Below are 20,683 nucleotides of genomic sequence, written 5' to 3'. Positions count from 1 at the left end.
CTTTTATATTACCGTCTGGTCAGTGGTCCAGGCAGGTTTCATGGTGATCCATGGGCGTTTACTAGTCTATGTGCTATGATCATTTTAAAATTATTCAGGAAAGTTTCAATTCTGTCCTGTTAATATTACTCATGTATTGTATCGTCAGACTCAAGGCAATTCACACGCCTACTAATCACATATCATGATTTGCATGTCACGATTCAATATATCACAATATATCCCGATACTAAAACAATGCTTGATATATTGCGATATAATGGCTGATACAGTCAACTACACCTTCAAGAGAACACAATTGTATAAACTATAATTTATGATTTTTATTTTTTTTTTTTAATCATGAGAACAGTGAATGTAACCAATGAATTTTTGTGAAAAATTATATTTAAAAAAATCGATTCAGGTCCATTTTGAATCTATTGGAGAATAGTGCAGTGAAGTATCATGATATATTACTGAATCGATATTGAGTATCTTGTTTTTATACAAGTTATAATATCCATTAGTATCTGATTTTCAATAATTTTCACAATCCTAATAGTAATAAAGTACAGTAGTCTATATTTTACAGTAATTTCCTTATGAACAGTTGTTACAGTGATGCTGGTGCGGGTCCGGCCCTCCGCCACATGTCTGGATTTGAATATGGCCCTTGGGAAATAACTGCCCACCCCTGTGGTACATAGAGATTCTATTGGTGTTATGTTTATTGACATTAAGAAAAAAACAATTAACTTTTAATTAGACTACAGGTCATATCTGCTTTATTAAATCAAACTTCAAATTTATAGCCTCCTTCTTATTGCTTGCTGCTTGACCTTCAAAGTGATTCTTCACTACAAAGACATTTGATCACAATATCTTTTGTGAAACAGCAAAGGCAACATCATTTGTTCTAATATTCTTTAAATAATCTAAATATTACCAGTTTATAATCAAATTCCAGATTTGTGTTAAATTATTCATAACAGGAATATATAAAATACATTTTGAGAAAACGCATGTGCCTTCACACTCAAAACACCTGGTTTAATCCCTGTTTGAGTGCTCTGTGTTGGTACTGTAGATCCTAGTCAAGTTTAGTCCTGGTCTAGTTTTAGTTCTGGGTTTAAACCAAATTTGGTTTCGTTCAAATTTTGTGGCCATTGCACCAGTGTGTAGAAACCATCACATTCATTGATGTAGCTGATTGCAACAGGAAGAGCATCTTGCGTAAAGAAATTTTAAAAAAGAAAAATCTTCCAAATCTCCTTCCCTCCTTCAGTCTAATTCACAGTGTAGATTTTTGATCAAATTACACACAAAAAAGTTTAAAACAAATCCATTTCTTTCATTTTTCAGTAACTCAAATTAAATTATTTTTATCTTATCTTTGAAACAAAACCTCTTTAAACATTTCAGATTCCCTCTCCAAAGCATTCTCGTATGTTTTCCTGTAATGTCCTTGTCCCCCTGTTTGAGAAACTCTGCTTTACACCTCACAGCACAATGAGCCTTCATATTTGAGCTGCATTCTTCTCCCCATCCCACGGTACACCTACATGCAGGTTATTTTGGAAAACGTCTCATTCCGTGTTTGCTGGGAGCGCTACACTAATAGATTTTGCTGTGTGCGCGTCATTTCGTGAGTCTGTAATTGAAGCCTGTGGGTAAAAGACTTTAGTTTATCTCTCTGCGGGGCTGAGTGCAGAGATGGAGTAATGCATATGTGCGGAAAGTGACACGGATTACAAGCTAGTTTTGTGTAAGACATCCAGAAGAACGCTCCATTCTTAAACTGCGTATGTCAGATTTTTATGATTCTTTCATTTTGATTTCACCTGGTGGGATTATAACTATTGAAAATATATACTATAATTATAATTTTACACAAATCAAGAAGCAATTTGGTTACGAAAGTTGAAAAATATGAAATTTACAGGAAGTAGAGAGTTCTGAACACACTGACATCACACTTGGGAGAATTCTATCCAAAAGTTCGGTGCAGTTTTATAGTGCAGTAGAGTATTAAGAAGTTGCAGATACGATACATACCTCGATACACAGGCCACGATACGATGCATTTCTCGATACAGTGCACTTTCGATTTGATATGATATGTTTGAAATCGATTTTATATGGTTCAATAAAAAATAAAGGTTAAATGATGGCTTTGATACTAAAAGTCTTTGTTTAACCACTTCTTGTGCAAAGTTAATATATGAAACACACATTTTGATATCAAAAATCAGACAAGTTTATACAAATGAACTGTGAACGACTCAACTACAGCTCAGGGTACCAACTTTTAAAAAAAAAAAAAGGTGGGGTCCATTTATTGACTTTTTCGAATAAATAAGACACTTATGCCCTAACATAACATAACATGGCTTTTTTTTTTTTTTTTTTAGAAAAAAAAGGAAAAGAGGGCTGAAAAAAAAAATTAAAAATAAATAATGTGTGTGAGGGCCCGGTCTCAGGACACTGTTGATGTGAACTGAATTGTGGCAATAAAAGTTTTAATCATCAAAACAGTGAATATGTCAAGTTTTCTTCCTCTTAACAAGCAACAAAACTGTAACGCTGTAACAAAATAATTTAGTAAAATATACCAAAATAATAAAAAATTATAAATAAATAAAATACTTTTAAAATAAAATAAAATAAAATACTCTTGACGATGTATGGATACAGCAGCCCACAATATCGATACTGTATCATCACATTAAACGATACAATATATCGATATTTTGATATTTTTGCACACCCCTACAATTTAAATGCAAACACATTTTCTCTACTTAAACTACTTTACTACTCCTTAAACTACTTTAAACTTGATTTCAACAAAATAAAGGTATTTTCTTATATTTGTATTTGTCTGATCATAATTTCTGTGTACATTAGTTTTGCTTATTCTCTAGTGTGATGTCATGATTTACAACCAGAAAGTAAAATTTTAAACCTAAAAACCAGAGGCAGGGACTTGCAATTTGTGACTTGGACTCAAGTCAGTCTTGAGTCAATATTTTTAGAACTTGAGACTTGACTTGATAAAATGGACTAAGACTTGGGACTCAACTTGGGCTTGAAGCTCAATGACTTGGGACTTGACTCGGACTTGAGGCCTTTGACTTGAGAAGACTTGATGCTTCTCCTAAAAAATAAATGTTTTTAGAAAATACTTTTCTCTTTACAGATGATACATGTGGTGCTTAATTTTACAAAAACAAACTTTAATATGTCTCTCCCACTTTTCTATTTGTTACTTTGATTGTAACTGAAGTAGTGTGATGTGGTATCATCAAATGTACTGCAGTAATACACAGTAATATTTTGTACTACAATACAGTGCAACAGAGGGAACTACAGAGAACTACATGACAAAATAACTGTATTTACCAGTTTTAATTCTGAATTCTTTCTTTTCTGACCGTAATGATTTTGTCAAGACATTTAAAAAGGAAAAATGAGCATTTGTACAACTCTTATATAAATATGCCATGACTATTTAAGTACAATTTGGTTTAAAATTCATAGAAATTGCAAAATTCTAAGCTATATTTGGTACTTTGGTGTAAAGACTTGAAATGACTGAATGAAGCTCAATGCAGACGACTTGAACTTGACTTGGACTTACGGGCCAGTGACACAAGACTCGACTTGGACTTGCCTGTCTTTGCTTTCGGACTCGACTCAGACTTGAGGTCAAAGACTTTAGACTTAGTCCCACGTCCCACCTTAGTCGACTTGGTCCCACTGCTGCTAAAAACTGCCCAACTGGAAAAAGGAATGTGAATGTTTTTGCTGAAATCTTAAACATAATGATCTTAACTGTGTTTTAGTAAAAATGTTTATTCCAACTTGTCACAGCCGCTTTAAACAAGTACATTACACCTGCCTGCATTTATTCAATCTGCTAATGTCAGTATGCGATCTCCTTAGGGCTGAACGGTGAATTTTTAGCGTTTATTTTGAAAAGGTGTCTCTGTTGGAATCGTCAGACCTTTTTCTTGATACAAAAGCGAGCTCTGATGAAAACGGATGGCTTCACATTTTAATGAAAGCGAGAGGAATGAAAAATTGTCCTTGGCCCTGTCTGAAAATATTCAAAAAGCATCACGCATCTTTTCGACACTCCAGACACAAAAAAAGAAATTTCATTAATCTTTTATGTTCAAAATGAAATATATAAAATGAAACTTTTCTTTGAACGAGCTTTCGCACTTAAAAAACTATGTTAGAAAAGTCGTAATTGAATAATACACGTTTAACCAGACATCATTTGCAGCCTTTTGAATAGTTTGAAAAGTGTATTTTACTTCTTTTGGCTGTTAACTGCTAACACATAACATATTTCAATCACCAATATGACCTTTTATTGTGTCAAAAATGCTGTATTCACTGGAACCAACATATTAAACGTATTTAATCTATTTGTATCTTGTGAAGTTGTTACCTTGTTAGAAACATACTTGGAGTTGTATGTTAATAGATTGCTTTTTCAGACCAAGAGTTTGTTTTCATACCTGACAGTTTCACCTGCTCACCGTCAATCTTCCTCAGAGTCACGTGATGTCGCTGTGACATGGCCGGTAGGGTGCATCATTTGTCCCAGTGTGAGAAATTCAACTTGTACCCAATTTTATAAATGTGACAATACCAATTAAAAGAAAATCTGTGGAATTTTAGCTCAACTGAATATCTACTGGGTCCACCAAGCCTCTTAATTTCCATCCTAACGGTCTCTGTAAGGCTCTGGCTCTTTTTTTTTTTTTTAAATAAATATAATTATATTTTTTATATTGTTAATTATTATTTTTTTTATAATAATTGCTTATTCAAGGTCCTTGAAGTCCCATAGAAATGACACTTTTACCATATCTCATGAACGAATTATGATAGAGACATAAAACTGGTACCAAATGATACGCTATGTCCATATTTATATTCAACTTCCATTGATAGTACAGGGGTAAATTAATTATTTTTGATGTTATAAAAAAAAAAAAAAAAAAAAAAGAGAGATTTAAGGCTTCCGCAGGCACTAAACTTCAGAGGCTTTGTGGACCCAGTAGACATCAATAGAATTTCATGAAATTTCTCATGGAAGTTTACTTTGGCAAGTGTAAAAAATTTATACTAGGTAGAGATTGATTTTCAAAATTTTTTCCAAAAGTTGGGCAAATGATGCACCCTAGTGTCCGGTCAGCTGATTTAAACAGGTTTTGGTGCTGTTTTCCTACCGTTGGAGGCAGGATGACAGCGCCATCTGCAGTCCGACTTCCTCAGGACAGAATCCCAGGTGTGTGAGAGTAAAAAAGACCCCTCATCCCGGTTTATAGTCCCGTGAGCATGTTTCCTTATTTCGATTGTCTCTTTAATCCAACAATAGTGTTTCCTCCATCCCAGTAATGTTTGCTGCGTCCCAGTCCATAATGTGGTTCTTTTTGTTCTGTTGTTCTTGTGCACGCCTTCACTGTTTTCTTCTCACATTCTGTCCTATGTTCCTTTTTTCTTGTACTGAACGCCCTGCCTGTTTCCCCAATTAAATTACCGGAATGAAACTAAATGAACCCCACTGGACTAATACTTGGAGTTGTTCAGAAGAGATTCACAATTCCAGGGCTGAAATCATCCAAATGAAGTGTACGGAGTTTAAAAACAGAGTGGAGCACTTCCTGTATTACCACATGACATCACAAGGTGGAACAGAGTGTTTTCTGTACTCAGCCTAAATAAGCAAAGAGTTTCTGTATTAAAGGGACAGTTCGGAATTTTGGACATAGAGCCTCATTTCCTAGTGAGTCAGAGTGTTGGAGACGTGTGGAGACACTTTTTTAAATATTCCATCCAGTCCTTGTATTAGTGGCAGGCTAACTATGTCAATGGCCATAGTTATCTTGCCACTAAAAACAGTCTTACCCACTCCACAAAACACCCAAAGCTTATGCCAGACTGTCAGTGTAAATGTCTGTGTTGATAGAATAATGTTTGAAATAAAACTAACCTTGCATCGCATAAATCATCGCATGTTGAGGGACTATTTTCTCATATATCAGTCCACCGCTGCCAAGCTTTCTGTTAGGAAGTACAACTCACTGCTGCTGCTCAGACATAAATCCTTCAAATGCAAGGTTGGTTTTACTTTTAAAATGATTCTATCGACACAGACATTTACATCGACAGTCTGGGGTAATAACAGATTTGCTTCGGGTGTTTTGTGGAGTGGGTAAGACTGTTTTTGGTGGCAGGCTAACTATGGCCATTGACATGCACTAGCCTAGCACCAGCGAGCTCTGCAAATACAAGGACTGGATGAAATATTTAAAAAGTGTCTCCACACGTCTCCAACACTCTGGCTCACTAGGAAATGAGGCTCTATGTCCAAAATTACAAACTGTCCCTTTAAATTGTGTCAGCTTCTCCCTTCCCTTTGCTTTCCGTGCTAGGTCACTCCCCCTTCAGAGCGCTATCTCACAAAGAAACACACAGCATTCATCATCACATCGTATTAGGTTTATCAAGTTTGTGCACAGTTTTATATCTTTTAAGCTTTTGTAAATTTATGTGGAATTGTCGTTTGGGAGCGTGGATGATGTACGTTTGTGGTCTGAACGTCGGACAGAATCTTACGGCGAGTTCAAATGGGGCTCAGGAGATATCGCTAAATTACTGAAACATGCATGGATGACATCTAAAGCCTCTTCTGGCATGTTTTTGATGAGGGAATATTATAACATGGTAGAAAGATCAAATAAATCAATTTTGCATAATACCTCCTTTTTAAAAAATAGTTCTCTAACCCAAAGTTTCCCACACCCACCAGGGCATACTGAAGTTGGGTCCTTAGGCAATACACTCCGCCCCCAGTCTGCTGTTTTAAACTAAAGTTAAAGAGTTTCATCATGATCAGTGCTCCTCAAACTTTTCACAGACACATCCCCAAAGACGTTCAGCCCCAGCCTTGACCGGGAGTCCTGTGCACTTCTGGGTCTCATATACAGTGTATTATGCATTATTTAAGCTCATACCGTACCTTACATGTGAACCTTTGCAATTATTTATAGACATAAGCAACTCTGTCCTGTATAGAGGTATATAAAATAACATTGTTTCTGTAAGTAATTCACCGTCTAGCACTGGGAGGTGTGAAATGGTGAAAAAACGGCTGAAAACTGTGGCTGCTAGTATTGACATTAATATTTAAATGTACCTTTACACTAGGGGTGGGACAAGATCTTGCGAGACAAAAATGCCTCAAGACTATGCGCACATGAGAAAAATACTCTCGTGAGATTTATTTCCCCATTTGGATTGGACGAAAAAAGGTAAAGTGCTGGTGGGTTGCAAACTTTGAGAAGCCGTAGTTCCGAAAAAGCAAGGATAAAATGACAACAAAAATATTAAATGAAGTAAATACAAAATCTGAAGCCAATCTGGGACTAAATCAGAATACCGTATTTTTCGGACTATAAGTCACACCAGCCAAAAAATGTGTAATGAAGAAGAAAAAACATATATAAGTCGCTCTTTTTGGGGATTTATTTATTTATTTTTTTATCAAACCAGGAATTGATGTTTCATCTTGAAAGTTATAGTAAGAACAATAGAACAAAGAACAACAGACTGTTAATGTCACATATGAACAGTTCTTCAGATAAACTATAGCATAAACAACAGAACAGAACAAGTTTAACAAACTCTCCATCTCACTCCAAATCACTAAATCCACTGAATTCTTCATCCTCGGTATCACTTCTGAGCAACTCTGCGACCTCCAGAGGTAAATGGAGCACCACTTCATCTTCTGTGTAGCTGTCGTCAGACTCAACATCAGTTCCAGTTAGAATTATTATCCAGTTTAAATTATCTGCCAGTGGAACAAGACTTTTTGGTAACACTTTATAATAACTACACCTTATTTAGCCTTAATAAAGCATGAACAAAGACTTAATTAATAATGAATAAGGACTTAATTAATAATGATTCACGTTTTGTAACTACTTAATTACTACCTTAATTAGCACTTTCACTTAATTCGCCTGTGCTCTAAATAGTTACTCATAATTATTTAATACTTAATTACTAATGAACTTACCATTTGTGTGTGCCTTTGTAAATAAAATTGTAGCATTTATTAATCATTAGTAAGCTATAAGAGAATGATTTACTAATAATGCAATGATAATTCAGGCAGCTGTTATCTGTTAGTTAAGTCTTTTTGAGAGGTTTTCTAAAGTGAAGACGAATTATCCTTTATTAAGCATTTACTAAGTGTGAATCATTAATTAAGTCTTTGTTTATGCTTTATTAAGGCTAAATAATGTGTAGTTATTATAAAGTGTTACCAGACTTTTTGTACTTAAAATATGATAATATGTGGCAGTAGCTCAGTTGGTAGAGCATTTGCCCACTGATCTGAAGGCTCTAGACATAAAACATCACGGGTTGAGCGGTCAGATCCACTGACCCACAGGTTGGCTGGTGTGATTCCAGCTCCCACAGATGAATGCTGTCGTTGTGTCCTTGGGCAAGACACTTAACCCACCTTGCCCACAGTGTCTGCGTACACTGATGTGTGTGTGAATGGGTGAGTGGTTCCTTGTTGTAAAGCGCTTTGAGTGCCTTGAAGGTGGAAAAGCGCTGTAGAAAAATGTGACCATTTTCCATAATACATCTTGCCACACTTATAATAAGAAAAACAACAACTTTTTGCACTTAAAAAAAGAAACAAAATCAAATATTGCACATACTTATACCATTGCTAGATAATTTTACTAGTCAAGTTGAATCTACTCAAATAAAGTGAAAAGTCATTTTAATTTACCTAGATAATGTTTTTTTCTAGTGTAAAGAAACAAAAAAAATAACTTTTGATAGTTACTGTACATTTTTGCCAACTTAAAATCAACAAAACCTAAATTCAGATTATAAAAACCAAGATGGACAGAAACAAAATGGACAAAAATTGATAAAAAACGCTTAGATTTCAGCTACTTTCCATTCAAATCCTATTCACAAAACCTGACCCTACGCAAACTGAACATCCAAGGAACAAGCCTGCATGTGCCCGATGCAAGCGAATTTCGATTAGAACAGAAATAACGTTTTCAAGCTGACTAAATCTGTTTGGATTTAATCATCTAACTGAGCATGCTACTTTTGCCGTCTAACTTGCCTAAAACCAAATCATTCATCAAAAGAGTGAGACTAATAAATATTGATCGTTGAAATTAAGACCAGTTTGCTGTAAATCTGAAATGAAGTAGAAAGCGAGTCGACGTTGAAAATAGCACGATCCCCACTACCTTTTTAGAAATGTAAACAACGTGTATTTTTGCGAGCTATACTAACTGACAATATGGCACCCACTGATCCGTGTAATGACTCATACTTTGTCCTACTTGAATCTATGTAGCGGAAAAAGTCCTATTTTAACCCAGAATTTGGCTGCTGTTTTCCCTTGTAATTAAGTCATGTATGCATTCTGGCTGCGCGGCTCTGTATCAATCAGAGGCGTACCGTGACTCACTGAACCGTGCCCACCTTTACAAGCCCATCTGAGGCCCCCGTCCTGGCGCCGCGCTCTGCCTGATGGTGTGGGTGAACGGGCGCGAGCGGAGGTCCCGGCGGTGGGAGCGTCTGGCAGACACTGTGCATACATTTGGCTCCGCGGCTCACACACACAGGGCCTGTTCCTTCTGGCTCCTCTATTCTGTTTTATGTGCCGCCATATTGCAGCTGACGGTGCCTCAGCCTGCAACCCCGCACATAATCACATTGTGTTATTTTTTTATTTCTTTTTTTTTTTTTTACGTAGCCAATCAAAGCGAGTTTAAAATAATTATGTCGCATCATGTTGGCAGTTTACGGCGTGTGTTTCATGGAACCTCAAGGGCTTGTGCAAAGAGGTGTTCCAATATGCTCTTCTACTTGTTCTTGCTCAGTTTCGTTTACATGTAAGCCCTTATAGCGCCTCAGAATTAGTCTTGAGTTGTTAATTATCGTTGTCACGTAGCTCCATTCAGCATTTTTTCAACTAACCGTCAAACACATGTACCTGGAGGTGTATGTTGCTTCATTCACATGTTTAATGAATCTCCCCCTGAGCAGTCGCAAAACACATTTGAAATTTCTAGGGGTGTGCAAAAGTATTGAAATATCGATATATCGTATCTAGGAATGTAACAATATCAAAATCTTTGTGTACGATATTTTCAAGATATACAGCTCCCCGTATAGTATTTATTGTGATATTTCGTGGAGGTGAACAAAATTGTCAATAAGCTACTTTTTCCTCTTAAAATGCCTCGACAAGACTTAATCCAAAGAACTAAAAATTGTAAAGTAAAAGGGTTTAGAACTGCTATTTCTTCATGTAGTTTGCACCAAAACGGAGCAAAACATCCTGGTCGATGTAGTTCCCTCTGTTTTTTTAGCTATTGCTGCACCAAAACAATGAATTTAAGCAAATAAACTTGTGATTCGATATATTGTGATGGTCCACGATATTATTGAGAGACTTTTGAAAATACAATATCATGATATTTTGGTTATTGTTACACACCTAATCGTATCATTTAATTTGATGATACAGTATCAATATCATGGGCTGCTGTATCGATTTATCGCCAAGAGTAATACTTGGTATATTTTACTAAATTATTTTGTGTAAGAGCTACAAAAGTGTTGACATTTTCACTGTTTTGATGAGTAAAATTGGTGTTTTTCATACGAACTTTGCACCAACATAGTAGATTTAATACGCTTTTAGTATCACAGTCTTTTTTTCACTGAACCATATCAAATCTATGTGAAAGATATCATATCTAATCGTATCGAATTGAAAGCTCACTGTATCGAGAAGTGTATCGTATCATGGCTTGTGTAGTCGAGGTATGTATCGTAACGACATCTTGTTTTCTTTTTGACGTTTCATGGAACCTCAAGGGCTTGTGCAAAGAGGTTTTCCAATATGCTGTTCTACCCAAGTGGGTTTAAGGTTTTTGGCTCAGTTTCATTTACATGTAAGACCTTAAAGAGGCTCAGAATTAGCCCTGAAATGTTATATATCATTGTCAGGTAACTCCATTCAGCATTTTTTTCAACTAACCATCAAACACATGTACCTGGAGCTGTATGTTGCTTCATTCACATGTTTAATGAATCTCCACTGAGCAGTCGCAAAACACTTGATTTGTAATTTCCCGTCATTGTCGTGTCACAGGTAGAGATCCTGTGCCATTTTTAAGTAACTAAACCGTATCATACCATAAACCATTGTTTCCCATAACCCGCATCCCTCAGGTGGGTCGCGAGAAATTTTTGTGGGGTTCCCTTGTCATGATCTGCATGTAGGTTGAAATGTTAAGACATGTTTTGTATAATTTCGAATCTTTTTGTAATTATTGTATTGACTATTTTGTTCCAATATTGCTGGTTCAATTGAATGTTGACAAGAAAAAGAAATGTGCTACATTTAATGACCAACTTATGGATCTTTTTATTGCTGGTTCAATTACTGTTTTTCATTGTTCAAAACTTGAGTAGTTGACTGAGTGATCGTGTCTCTCTGAACGAATTGTTCAGAGAGACACGATCACTCAGTCAACAATACAATATCTGAAGGTTTGTGACTTTTAAAATATGGATCCCCAGAAAAAAAGTTTGGGAAACACTGCCATAAAGTGAAATAAATCAGCAGACCCATTCAAAACATTGAATTAGTTAGGTAACATTGGTTTTCCCCATGTTGATTCTCTGTGCTGCTCGTAGATGTAGCTCTACACCAGCTCAGTGTATGAAGCTGCGAAATACTGTGAGATTCTTTAATTAGCCATACCAGAATGTGGCCCATACTTAGTCATGTAAAAATGGGCAAGGTACAGACCCGAGGCACACGGACTGATTATATTAAAAGGCCTTTATTAAATAAAGTAGGACGCCCACATGTTTGAACCAGCTGGCCGTTCTTTGGATAATATGTGTTCTTGAAAAAGCTGCAGCTAAACTGTCCATTACTGTCACGGTCATGATTCATAATATTGTCATTTATGGTTGTGGGGACCTCAGTTTGGATATTGAGTTATTCTTATAACTCATGCGTTTGCTTATCAATACAGATAATTATGTTGTCCTATCAATCTCACTCTCTTAAAGGCCCCACAAATCATTGATTTACACTGTCTCTGTTACTTGTTCAAGTGCATTGATTAAATTCCTGCAACATCCTGATGACCTATTTATATCATAGTGAAGATGACCCTTATATATCATGTAAGTGGACACTGTAATGTGAAGATGGACAAACACTTTATTGCCTAATACAGTTTTCTGAACACATCAGTTTTCATGCCCTGTGCTTCACAATTGGAATGTAACAATAATCGAAATATTGTCATCTTATTGTCAAAAGTCTCTCAATAATATAATATAATATATCAAATTACGAAATCCTTTGCTTAAATGAATTGTTTTATAGTAGCAACAGCTTATAAACATTGGGAACTACATATCCCATGATTCATTTCAGTGCAGACAACACGAAGAAATATGTTTTTTACTTGAATTCTTCGGATTATGACGGAAATAATTCACATCAAAATCTTGTCAGGGTATTTTAAAAGCAAAAAAGCATCCTATCTACAATTTTATCAGCCTCTCCAAAATATTGCACATCGTGAAAATATCGTACTGAGAGATTTGGATATTGTTACATCCCTACTTCACAATGCAGCAGTAATTCATAAAGAACAATATAAAATAATGCGACACACAAAAAGATACAACTTGTGTCATTTAATATAATACTACAACAGTAAAGGTGTACAGTGTCATTTTCTGGTGGTCCACAACCTTTGCCTGGAATATTCCAAAGTATGTATCGTGCATTTATTTATTATTCAATTACAGGTAATTTTATTGCTAATAAGTAAGTAAGTAATGTATTTTTGGACTATAAGGCACACTTAAAATCCTTAAATTTTCTCAAAAATCGACTTGTAATCCTGTGCACCTTATGTATTAATTCTGATTATGCTTACTGACCTCGAACTGATAGTTAGTCTAAGTTTATTTTTATATTTATTTCTTTCATTAAGTATAAAAAGACCTCAACAGTGTCGCAACATCAAACATACAAGAATGAATGAAAAGGAGCAGAAAGAAGAGAAATCATATGTTATCTGCCTCCTTTTCCATTTTCCAGACAAAACATCAACACTAATAGTTACTTTAAAACATTTCAAACAGTACATTTTAGTTCAGGCACAATTATTGATCAACTGCAAACAGAAATCTTCACTATTATGCACAACAACTTAGTTTTCTTTTTCGTACATGCACATTGCTTCGATTTTGTGTTTTTTAAATGCCGTCATTGTACTTGATTCTTTTATATCTTTGTTAAGATTATTCCATAAGTGAACTCCTTTCACAGCGACGCTTCTCTCCATAACCTTGGTTCTGAATCTGGGTTTTTAAACATATAGGTTCCTTTTAAATTGTAGTCTTCGTTCTCATCTCAAATAGACTATTTACAGAATATTTACAGGCACTTACATGGCACTTTGCTTTATACATGACTTTGAGGATACGTAAGTCAACAATATCATGCATTTTCAACACTTTAAGATGAACAGTTTAGTTTATGCAAATGAACTGTGTGGCTTTAAGTTTTGTTTTTGTAAAATGTAAACAAATGTGCGCAAAGCTGCATTAAACCCATTATTACTCAATGTATATCCTCTTCATAGAAAATAAAAAAAACTTAAATTATCCACCCACATTCACATTCATAATACACATTCACCAAGACGGAGGCAACGCCAGCGAATAACGCCACGATCTGCCAATGGATCGTGGACGCCTGGGCTAAAGGATCGGTCTCAAGTATCGTCCGTTTGTTTCGCGTAATGCCCCTTGTAATCCGGTGCGGCAAATATATGAAAATAGACGAGAAAATTCAGCATTTATGATATTGCGCCTCATATTTCCATGCGTTTTATAGTCCGAAAAATAGGGTAAGTAAGTTTTATTGCTAAGGGATGTCTTGAAAAACATGGATTCTTACCATGAGTGGGATCATGACAAATATGACCTCAAAGAGACACCTGCTTATCTCCATGCACAGAAAAGTTTAATGGAATACAGTTTGAAAAGCAATAACAAGAAGGTGACAGACCCTTTACAAGAAAATATACGTGTCCTTATTTTTCCTCGAAACCTCTCGTAAAATCTAGTGTTTTTTTTCCCCTCTACACTGTCAGTTCATTCTTTTTGCCCTGTGCCGTTGGTCCGTGAACTCGCTGGCTTCAGATTGGCTCAACGAACCAGGCCGCTAAATATAGTACCACGCGGCTGACATTGATAATCTGCGCTAATGACACACTAACAGTAGCCCTCTCCGCTCCAGAGTGGCAGCTATATCATGAGCAGCTGTCTGGGGCCGAGAGCTCTCACCCCACTGCGCCATCTCCAATTTGACACCAGAATAAGAATTTTCCAGGCCCGTAATACCGCACGCCATTATGAGTTTGGAAAATTCAAGATGGAGGGAAAGGTAATGAGTATTCATGAAGACATATTTGATGAGGTTCTCTCTCTTGTGCCTTCTCGCCCGCAGGCTTTTGTCAGCGCCAAGCACGAGGAGGACAAGGTCATTGTGTTTGACAGGGCCCAAGTGGTGTTCGTCTTCAACTTCCACCCCAGCAAGAGCTTCCAGGACTACAAAGTGGCCGTGGACGTTCCAGGGAAGTATCCTTTTTTCCGGCCCGGCGTCTGCTGGGTTTGGCGGAGTTTTGGTACGGTGCATTGCAACTAGAACGCGAGAAATTGTTTTGGGGGCTTTGTTTGGAAGATATTTATTCAACCTGACACTAATGTATAAAACGACTGGCTGTCTCCCCTTTTCATCTGATTTTCTGGTACTTTGTTTAAGTTGTTATTTTAAATCTGGATGGATTTTACACAGTGGACCATTCACTTACTTAAAATCCATATGACAGATTTTCATGATTATCTAATATTTACTTAATTGTAAATATACATTTCTAGATTTGCACTAGGGATGTAACAATAACCGAAATATCGTGGTATCGTATCGTCAAAGTTCTCACAATAATATCGTGGACCATCACAATATATTACATCAGGGGTGTCCAAACTTTTTTCATCAAGGCCCACATATGTAAACACAGACGAAGCAGAGGGTCGATTGAGGGCAGCAGACTGATGCTCAATACAGGGAATAATTGAAATATGTGCATGTTTAACACGTTAGAATGAGCCATCAGTCTTTAATCATGCTAAGATCCTTAAAATATAAAATAAAAGATCCTAAATATTAAATATTAGCTTCATCAAGGTAGATTTAAAAAAAAAAAAAACTTGCAGTAAAAAATTATTTTATTATTATTTATTATTTTTATTGATGTGAGGTAATTTGGGCCAATTCACCTGGAAGCCTGAGGGCCAAGAAACATTTGTCTGAGGGCCACATTTGGCCCCCGGGCCATAGTTTGGACATGCCTGTATTACATATTACAAGTCTCTTTGCTTAAATTAAGAGTTATTGTGCAGCAATATCTACAAAAAGATAGAGGGAACTAAATAGACCATGATCCTTTGCTCCATTTCAGTGTAGATTACAAGAAGAAATAACAGTTCTAAGCACTTTTAAGTCTTAGTTCTTTGAATTAAGTCTTGTCAAGGCATTTTTAACAGTTTTGTTAGTCTCCACAAAATATATCGCAATAAATATCTTACATGTGAAAATATCGTGAAAATATCGTACTGAGAGATTTAGATATTGTTACATCCCTCATCGTGAGCTTTCCCATGATATCACAATAAATATCGTACCGTGAGATTCATACCGTGACGATATCGTATCGTGAGACTTGGATATAGTTACACCCCTATTTTGCACCAATCAAGAAACGATTTGTGAAGAAAAGTTGAGAAATATGTTGAAAATTGCAGGAATCAGAGAGTTCTAAAACACACTGGGAAGAATTCTATCAAAAATTTCGGCGCAAATTACACGTGAAAACACATTTTTCACTTTAAACAGGATTTCAACAAAATAAAGGTGCTTTCTTATATTTGTATTTGTAAGATCATAATTTCACTGTACATTAGAGGAGCTTTTCTGGTAAAAGTTATGAAGTTCCTTAGTATAATGTCACAATTTCCATCTAGAAGGTAAAATTTTAAAACAAGTGTGAATGTTTTTGCAGCAATCTTAAATATAATGACCTTAACTAAGTTTTAGTAAAATGAGTCATCTAACTTGTCATAGTCTCTTTAATTTTTAATACTCCCACACTACTATTAGCACAACCACTATTCTGTTCCTATATTTAGTAAATGTCAGTATTCTTTGTATCAGCAAACTATAGTTTAAATATCTCAGGTGAATGAATGTGACTTAATTTTTGACATCTTCGAATCTTTGAGTGTGTAGGTCCGTATCTGTGTAGGTCTGTATCATTTCAGAGGTTTACACAAAGGTTATGAGAAGAAATATTGGTGGGACGAGACACAATTTTCTCGAGATGAGACTGAGATCGGGTCCATGAGAATGAGACAAGACAAGATTTTGACATAATTTATAGTACCGTATTTTCCGGGCTATAAAGCGTTCTGGATTATAAGACACACCGTCATTAAATGGTCTATTTCAGAACTTTTTTCACAAATAAACCGCACCAGATTTAAACGAAACGCAACATTTAGATGGGTCAGTCGGACTTTGTTTGGCGCGTTCACTGTGATTCTCGGCTTTGTTCAGGTGTGGCGTGTAGGGAGGGTGCTGTCTGGGACCGCTGGATTGTTGGCGTGTTCGCAGTGACTCAGTTGTTCAGTTGTGGCTCAGAAAGGCACATTGCACTCGCTTTTTCGGTTCGTTTCTTCTTTCCATTCCTCGTCGGCGTGGAGTGATGAGTGTGGCTGCGCGCGTTTTTCGCTGTGCGGTCACTGTCTGCTCCGTGTGTGTTTGCGTGCGCTGCGGGTGGTGCGGCTTTGTAGTTTACTGAAGTCGTGTTGCGACACCCGAGTGGATTCGTGTATGGCTCTGGCTTGCGGGGTGTGCGGTCATTTTTTGGTGGGCTTAGAGGCTTAAGAGCGAGTCTGTTTTGGCTTCATAATTTTTGTTTATTTTATAAGATAAGATAATAATAAGATAAGATAATCCTTTATTGTCTCCCATGGGAGAAATTTGTCTTGGGACAGGGGGTAACATGTTTTATCAAAAAACAGGACAACACAACACAAAGCAGCACATAAACAAACACCATAAAACATGAAAAAATAAATATGAGACCAGTATGACCACGAGTGAAGCACCAACAGGACCCTTAAATTATCCTTAACAGGCAAACCCTTGCATTCTTCTGTTCTATTAATTATTGCACATTCCCTAAGCCTATGTGCAGTTATGTAACGCTTTAGTGGTCATTGTGCTGCTTTTTGCAACTAGAGCTTCTCAAATTGTTTAACTCACCAGCTCTTAAAGGTTGTACGGAGGATTTTTTTTTTTTTTTTGGTTTCGAATTGTCAATGAAAGTTCAAACTAGCATTATAGAGATGCAGCAGCCTTGTAATTATGATGACCAAAAAAAAAAAAAGAATGAAAATCCATCAACTGTGGACGAGGTAGGGCCAGATAAACATTAGCCAATGGATAACAAGGCTACAAGGTTGTCAATTAAACTCCCTACGTTTCTAGCATCACTGACTCGCCGGTGCGCTGGAATTACTTGGGTTACTACGTGGATCTTAGCGGCTTTTTCGAACTGTAGCTTCCTTGCAGTTACCACAAAGTCTGTTGCAATGGCAAACAAGAATCCACGACCAGTTACCCGCAAAAGAAAGTCAGTTTTTGAGACAAACTAAGGTGATTCTTGGAGATTCCTTCCAGCGATGGGCGTGCACTGAAGCAGACGAAGGATCTAAAGACTGACGCGTTGGTCGCTAAATTACTTCTGGACAGGTAACTTCAACAGCAATTCGTTCCGCAATTCTGAACGCGCAGCAGCTGTAAACAAGCATGATTTCCAGCGTAAGGAGGAGGCGTGTGGAGGCGTTTCTGTTTAGGGAGCTGTGGAGAAGTGGAGGGTCATGCATGCGCAACATCTGAAAAAGCAAAATCCTCTATACAACCTTTATCTTTTTTTTTTTCAAAGGTAAATTCAGCGGGAAAAATCTCACAAGATCATTTTTATGTGCACATCTTGAGATAATTTTGTCTTCAGAGATCTTGTGAAATCTTAAAATCTGTCATAAGTCATTTAATTCAACTTTTAACATCTTAAATCATATCATATGGGCAAGAAATAACCACAAATTTGCTGGTAGTGTCAAGGTAAAGCAGAGGTGGGGACTTGAGAGTCACGACTTGGACTCGAGTCAAACTTGAGTCACTATTTTTAGGACTTGAGGCTTGATTTGATGAAACTGACTAAGACTTGGGACTCGACTTGAACTTAAAGCTCAATGACTTGGGAATTGACTCGGACTTGAGGCCTGTGACTTGAGAAGACTTGATGCTTCTCCTAAAAAAAATATGGTTTTAGAAAATACAGTTGATAAATGTGGCGTTTAATTTTAAAGGAACAAACTGTAACATGTTGCTCCCACTTCTGTTTGGTACTTTGGATGGAACTGAAGTACTGTGAGATGGTATCCTCAAATGTACTACAGTAATACACAGAACAATACAGTAATATACAGAACAATACAGTAAAACAGAGCGATCTACATTGTACATGATTCTTTTGTTTCAGTAGAGACACATGACAAAATAACTTTAATTAAGCACTTTGCAAAAATTGCAAAAATCTAAGCTATATTTGGTACTTTGGTTTAAAGACTTGAAATGACTCGAGGCTCAAAGCAGACGACTTGGACTTGACTTGGACTTATGGGCCAGTGACTCAAGACTCGACTTGGACTTGCCTGTATTTGACTTGGCAGTTGACTCGGACTTGAGGTCAAAGACTTGAGACTTACTTGAGACTTACAAAACAAAGACTTGGTCCCACCTCTGAGAAAAAGTACAGACAGTAAATATTTACTCCCAAAAAAATATTGTTCAAGGTTTCGTATATTGATCGATAAGTCGATTTAGTAATTATTGTGACACCCCTAATTCTTGAATTGGTTTGTCAGTGCATATTCCAGTCTTTACTGTTTTCTACTACTTATTTTCCATATTTTACTGACTACAAAACACATACATACACAAAAATATCTGCTAGATGAAAATATTAAAAGACTAAGTACCCATTTTTGATATCGACTAATACTTTAAGACATAACAGTTTTTATATTTTAGTACTTTTACATCAATAAAGATGTGTTGTGTAACTTTTCTTTTATGAGGATGTTATTGCTTGTTTCGTAGTATGTCATTAAACCTTTTTGTCTTCATGGAGACCAAAGCAGGCCAAGTTACAGGTCAGATCTGTGGAGAGGCGACCCCGTTCACTGTCAGAATGCCTCTTTTTCTAGGCATCTTTGAGCTATAAAACCACCTGTAATTAAATAAATGTAAGGTAGATCTGTTTAATGTCATACTGTGGGACATTCCAAGCAGAGCAGTGACCAAAAACTCAAAAAGTTACACAGTGCACCTTTAATGTCTATGTTGTTTAGAAAGATATTTTGCGATCACGGAGCCCAGTGGTTCAGAAAGCTGTATCTTTAACTATATTGGTTGTCTCGTCTTCCCACGGACCGCACACAGGATTTTAATGAGTCCCTCTGTTGTAACTATGGCGGTATTATTATATTAGCAGGGACATCCGAAGGGACAATGTGGACATGCATTTGTGCTCATATTTTTAACAACATCGGTATAATATGGGAATTATCATGTCCCTTTTTCGCAGAATGAGACGGAATGATCCTCCATCTCCATCAACTTAAAACATGTATAATTCTCCAGGTAAATGCCAGCTGTCCACTTGAATTCTCAGTGAAGCATTGGACCAGTGATTCGTAATTTAAAGCCTGTGTAAAATAATTGAGTTGGGTTTTTAATGAATGGTTTTATAGGTGTGTTGTTTTGCAAAGCTTTGACAGTTGGAGTTAAAGCCAGATCTAGTGAAACTTGAGCAACGTGGAAAACTTTTAATGACGAGTTGAAACAAAATCTAACATTTAAAATAACTAGTAACAAGATTGTGTTTCTCTATGTTTTTAATTAAAATTTCATGTGTAGGGTAAGGCTTGTGCACATTTCTCAATACTAATTTTCATACTAAAATCATGAATGATGAATACCGTATTTTCCGGACTATAAATTGCTCCAGAGTATAAGTCACACCAGCCAAAAAACTATGTAGTGAAGAAAAAAAAAAAAAAACATATAAACTATTGTTTGGGGGAAATTTGTTTTTATAAAATCAGACACCAGGAACCGACATTTCATCTTGAAAAGGCAAGTTATAGTAAAAACAAACAGAAACAACAGACTGTTAACGTCACATATGAACAGTTCTTCAGATAAACTATAACATAAACAACAGAACAGAACAAGTTTATCAAACTCTCCATCTCACTCCAAATCACTAAACCCACTGAATTCTTCATCCTCTGGTGTCACTTCTGAGCAACTCCGCGAACCTCCGGAGGTTAACGGAGCGCCGCTTCCTCTTCTGTGTAGCTTGTTGTCATCAGACTCAGCATCAGTTCC

The 20,683-nt window shown here is 36.5% G+C and overlaps 1 protein-coding gene across 1 annotated transcript in view; it reads left to right on the top strand.

The window, feature by feature from the left end:
• gbe1b (glucan (1,4-alpha-), branching enzyme 1b) overlaps positions 1–20,683 on the top strand; it is a 331,363-nt gene that overhangs the window by 255,354 nt on the left and 55,326 nt on the right. The window contains exon 14 of the mRNA XM_020941150.2: positions 14,609–14,739. Coding sequence (XP_020796809.2) covers positions 14,609–14,739 — 131 coding nt within the window. The remainder of the gene's footprint in view (positions 1–14,608; positions 14,740–20,683) is intronic.

This window comes from Boleophthalmus pectinirostris, unplaced genomic scaffold (assembly GCF_026225935.1).
Source record: "Boleophthalmus pectinirostris isolate CB_2022bp ecotype Guang Dong unplaced genomic scaffold, ASM2622593v1 HiC_scaffold_9, whole genome shotgun sequence".
Classification (NCBI taxonomy): Eukaryota; Metazoa; Chordata; class Actinopteri; order Gobiiformes; family Gobiidae; genus Boleophthalmus; species Boleophthalmus pectinirostris.
This window is presented reverse-complemented; position numbering and strand designations above follow the sequence as displayed.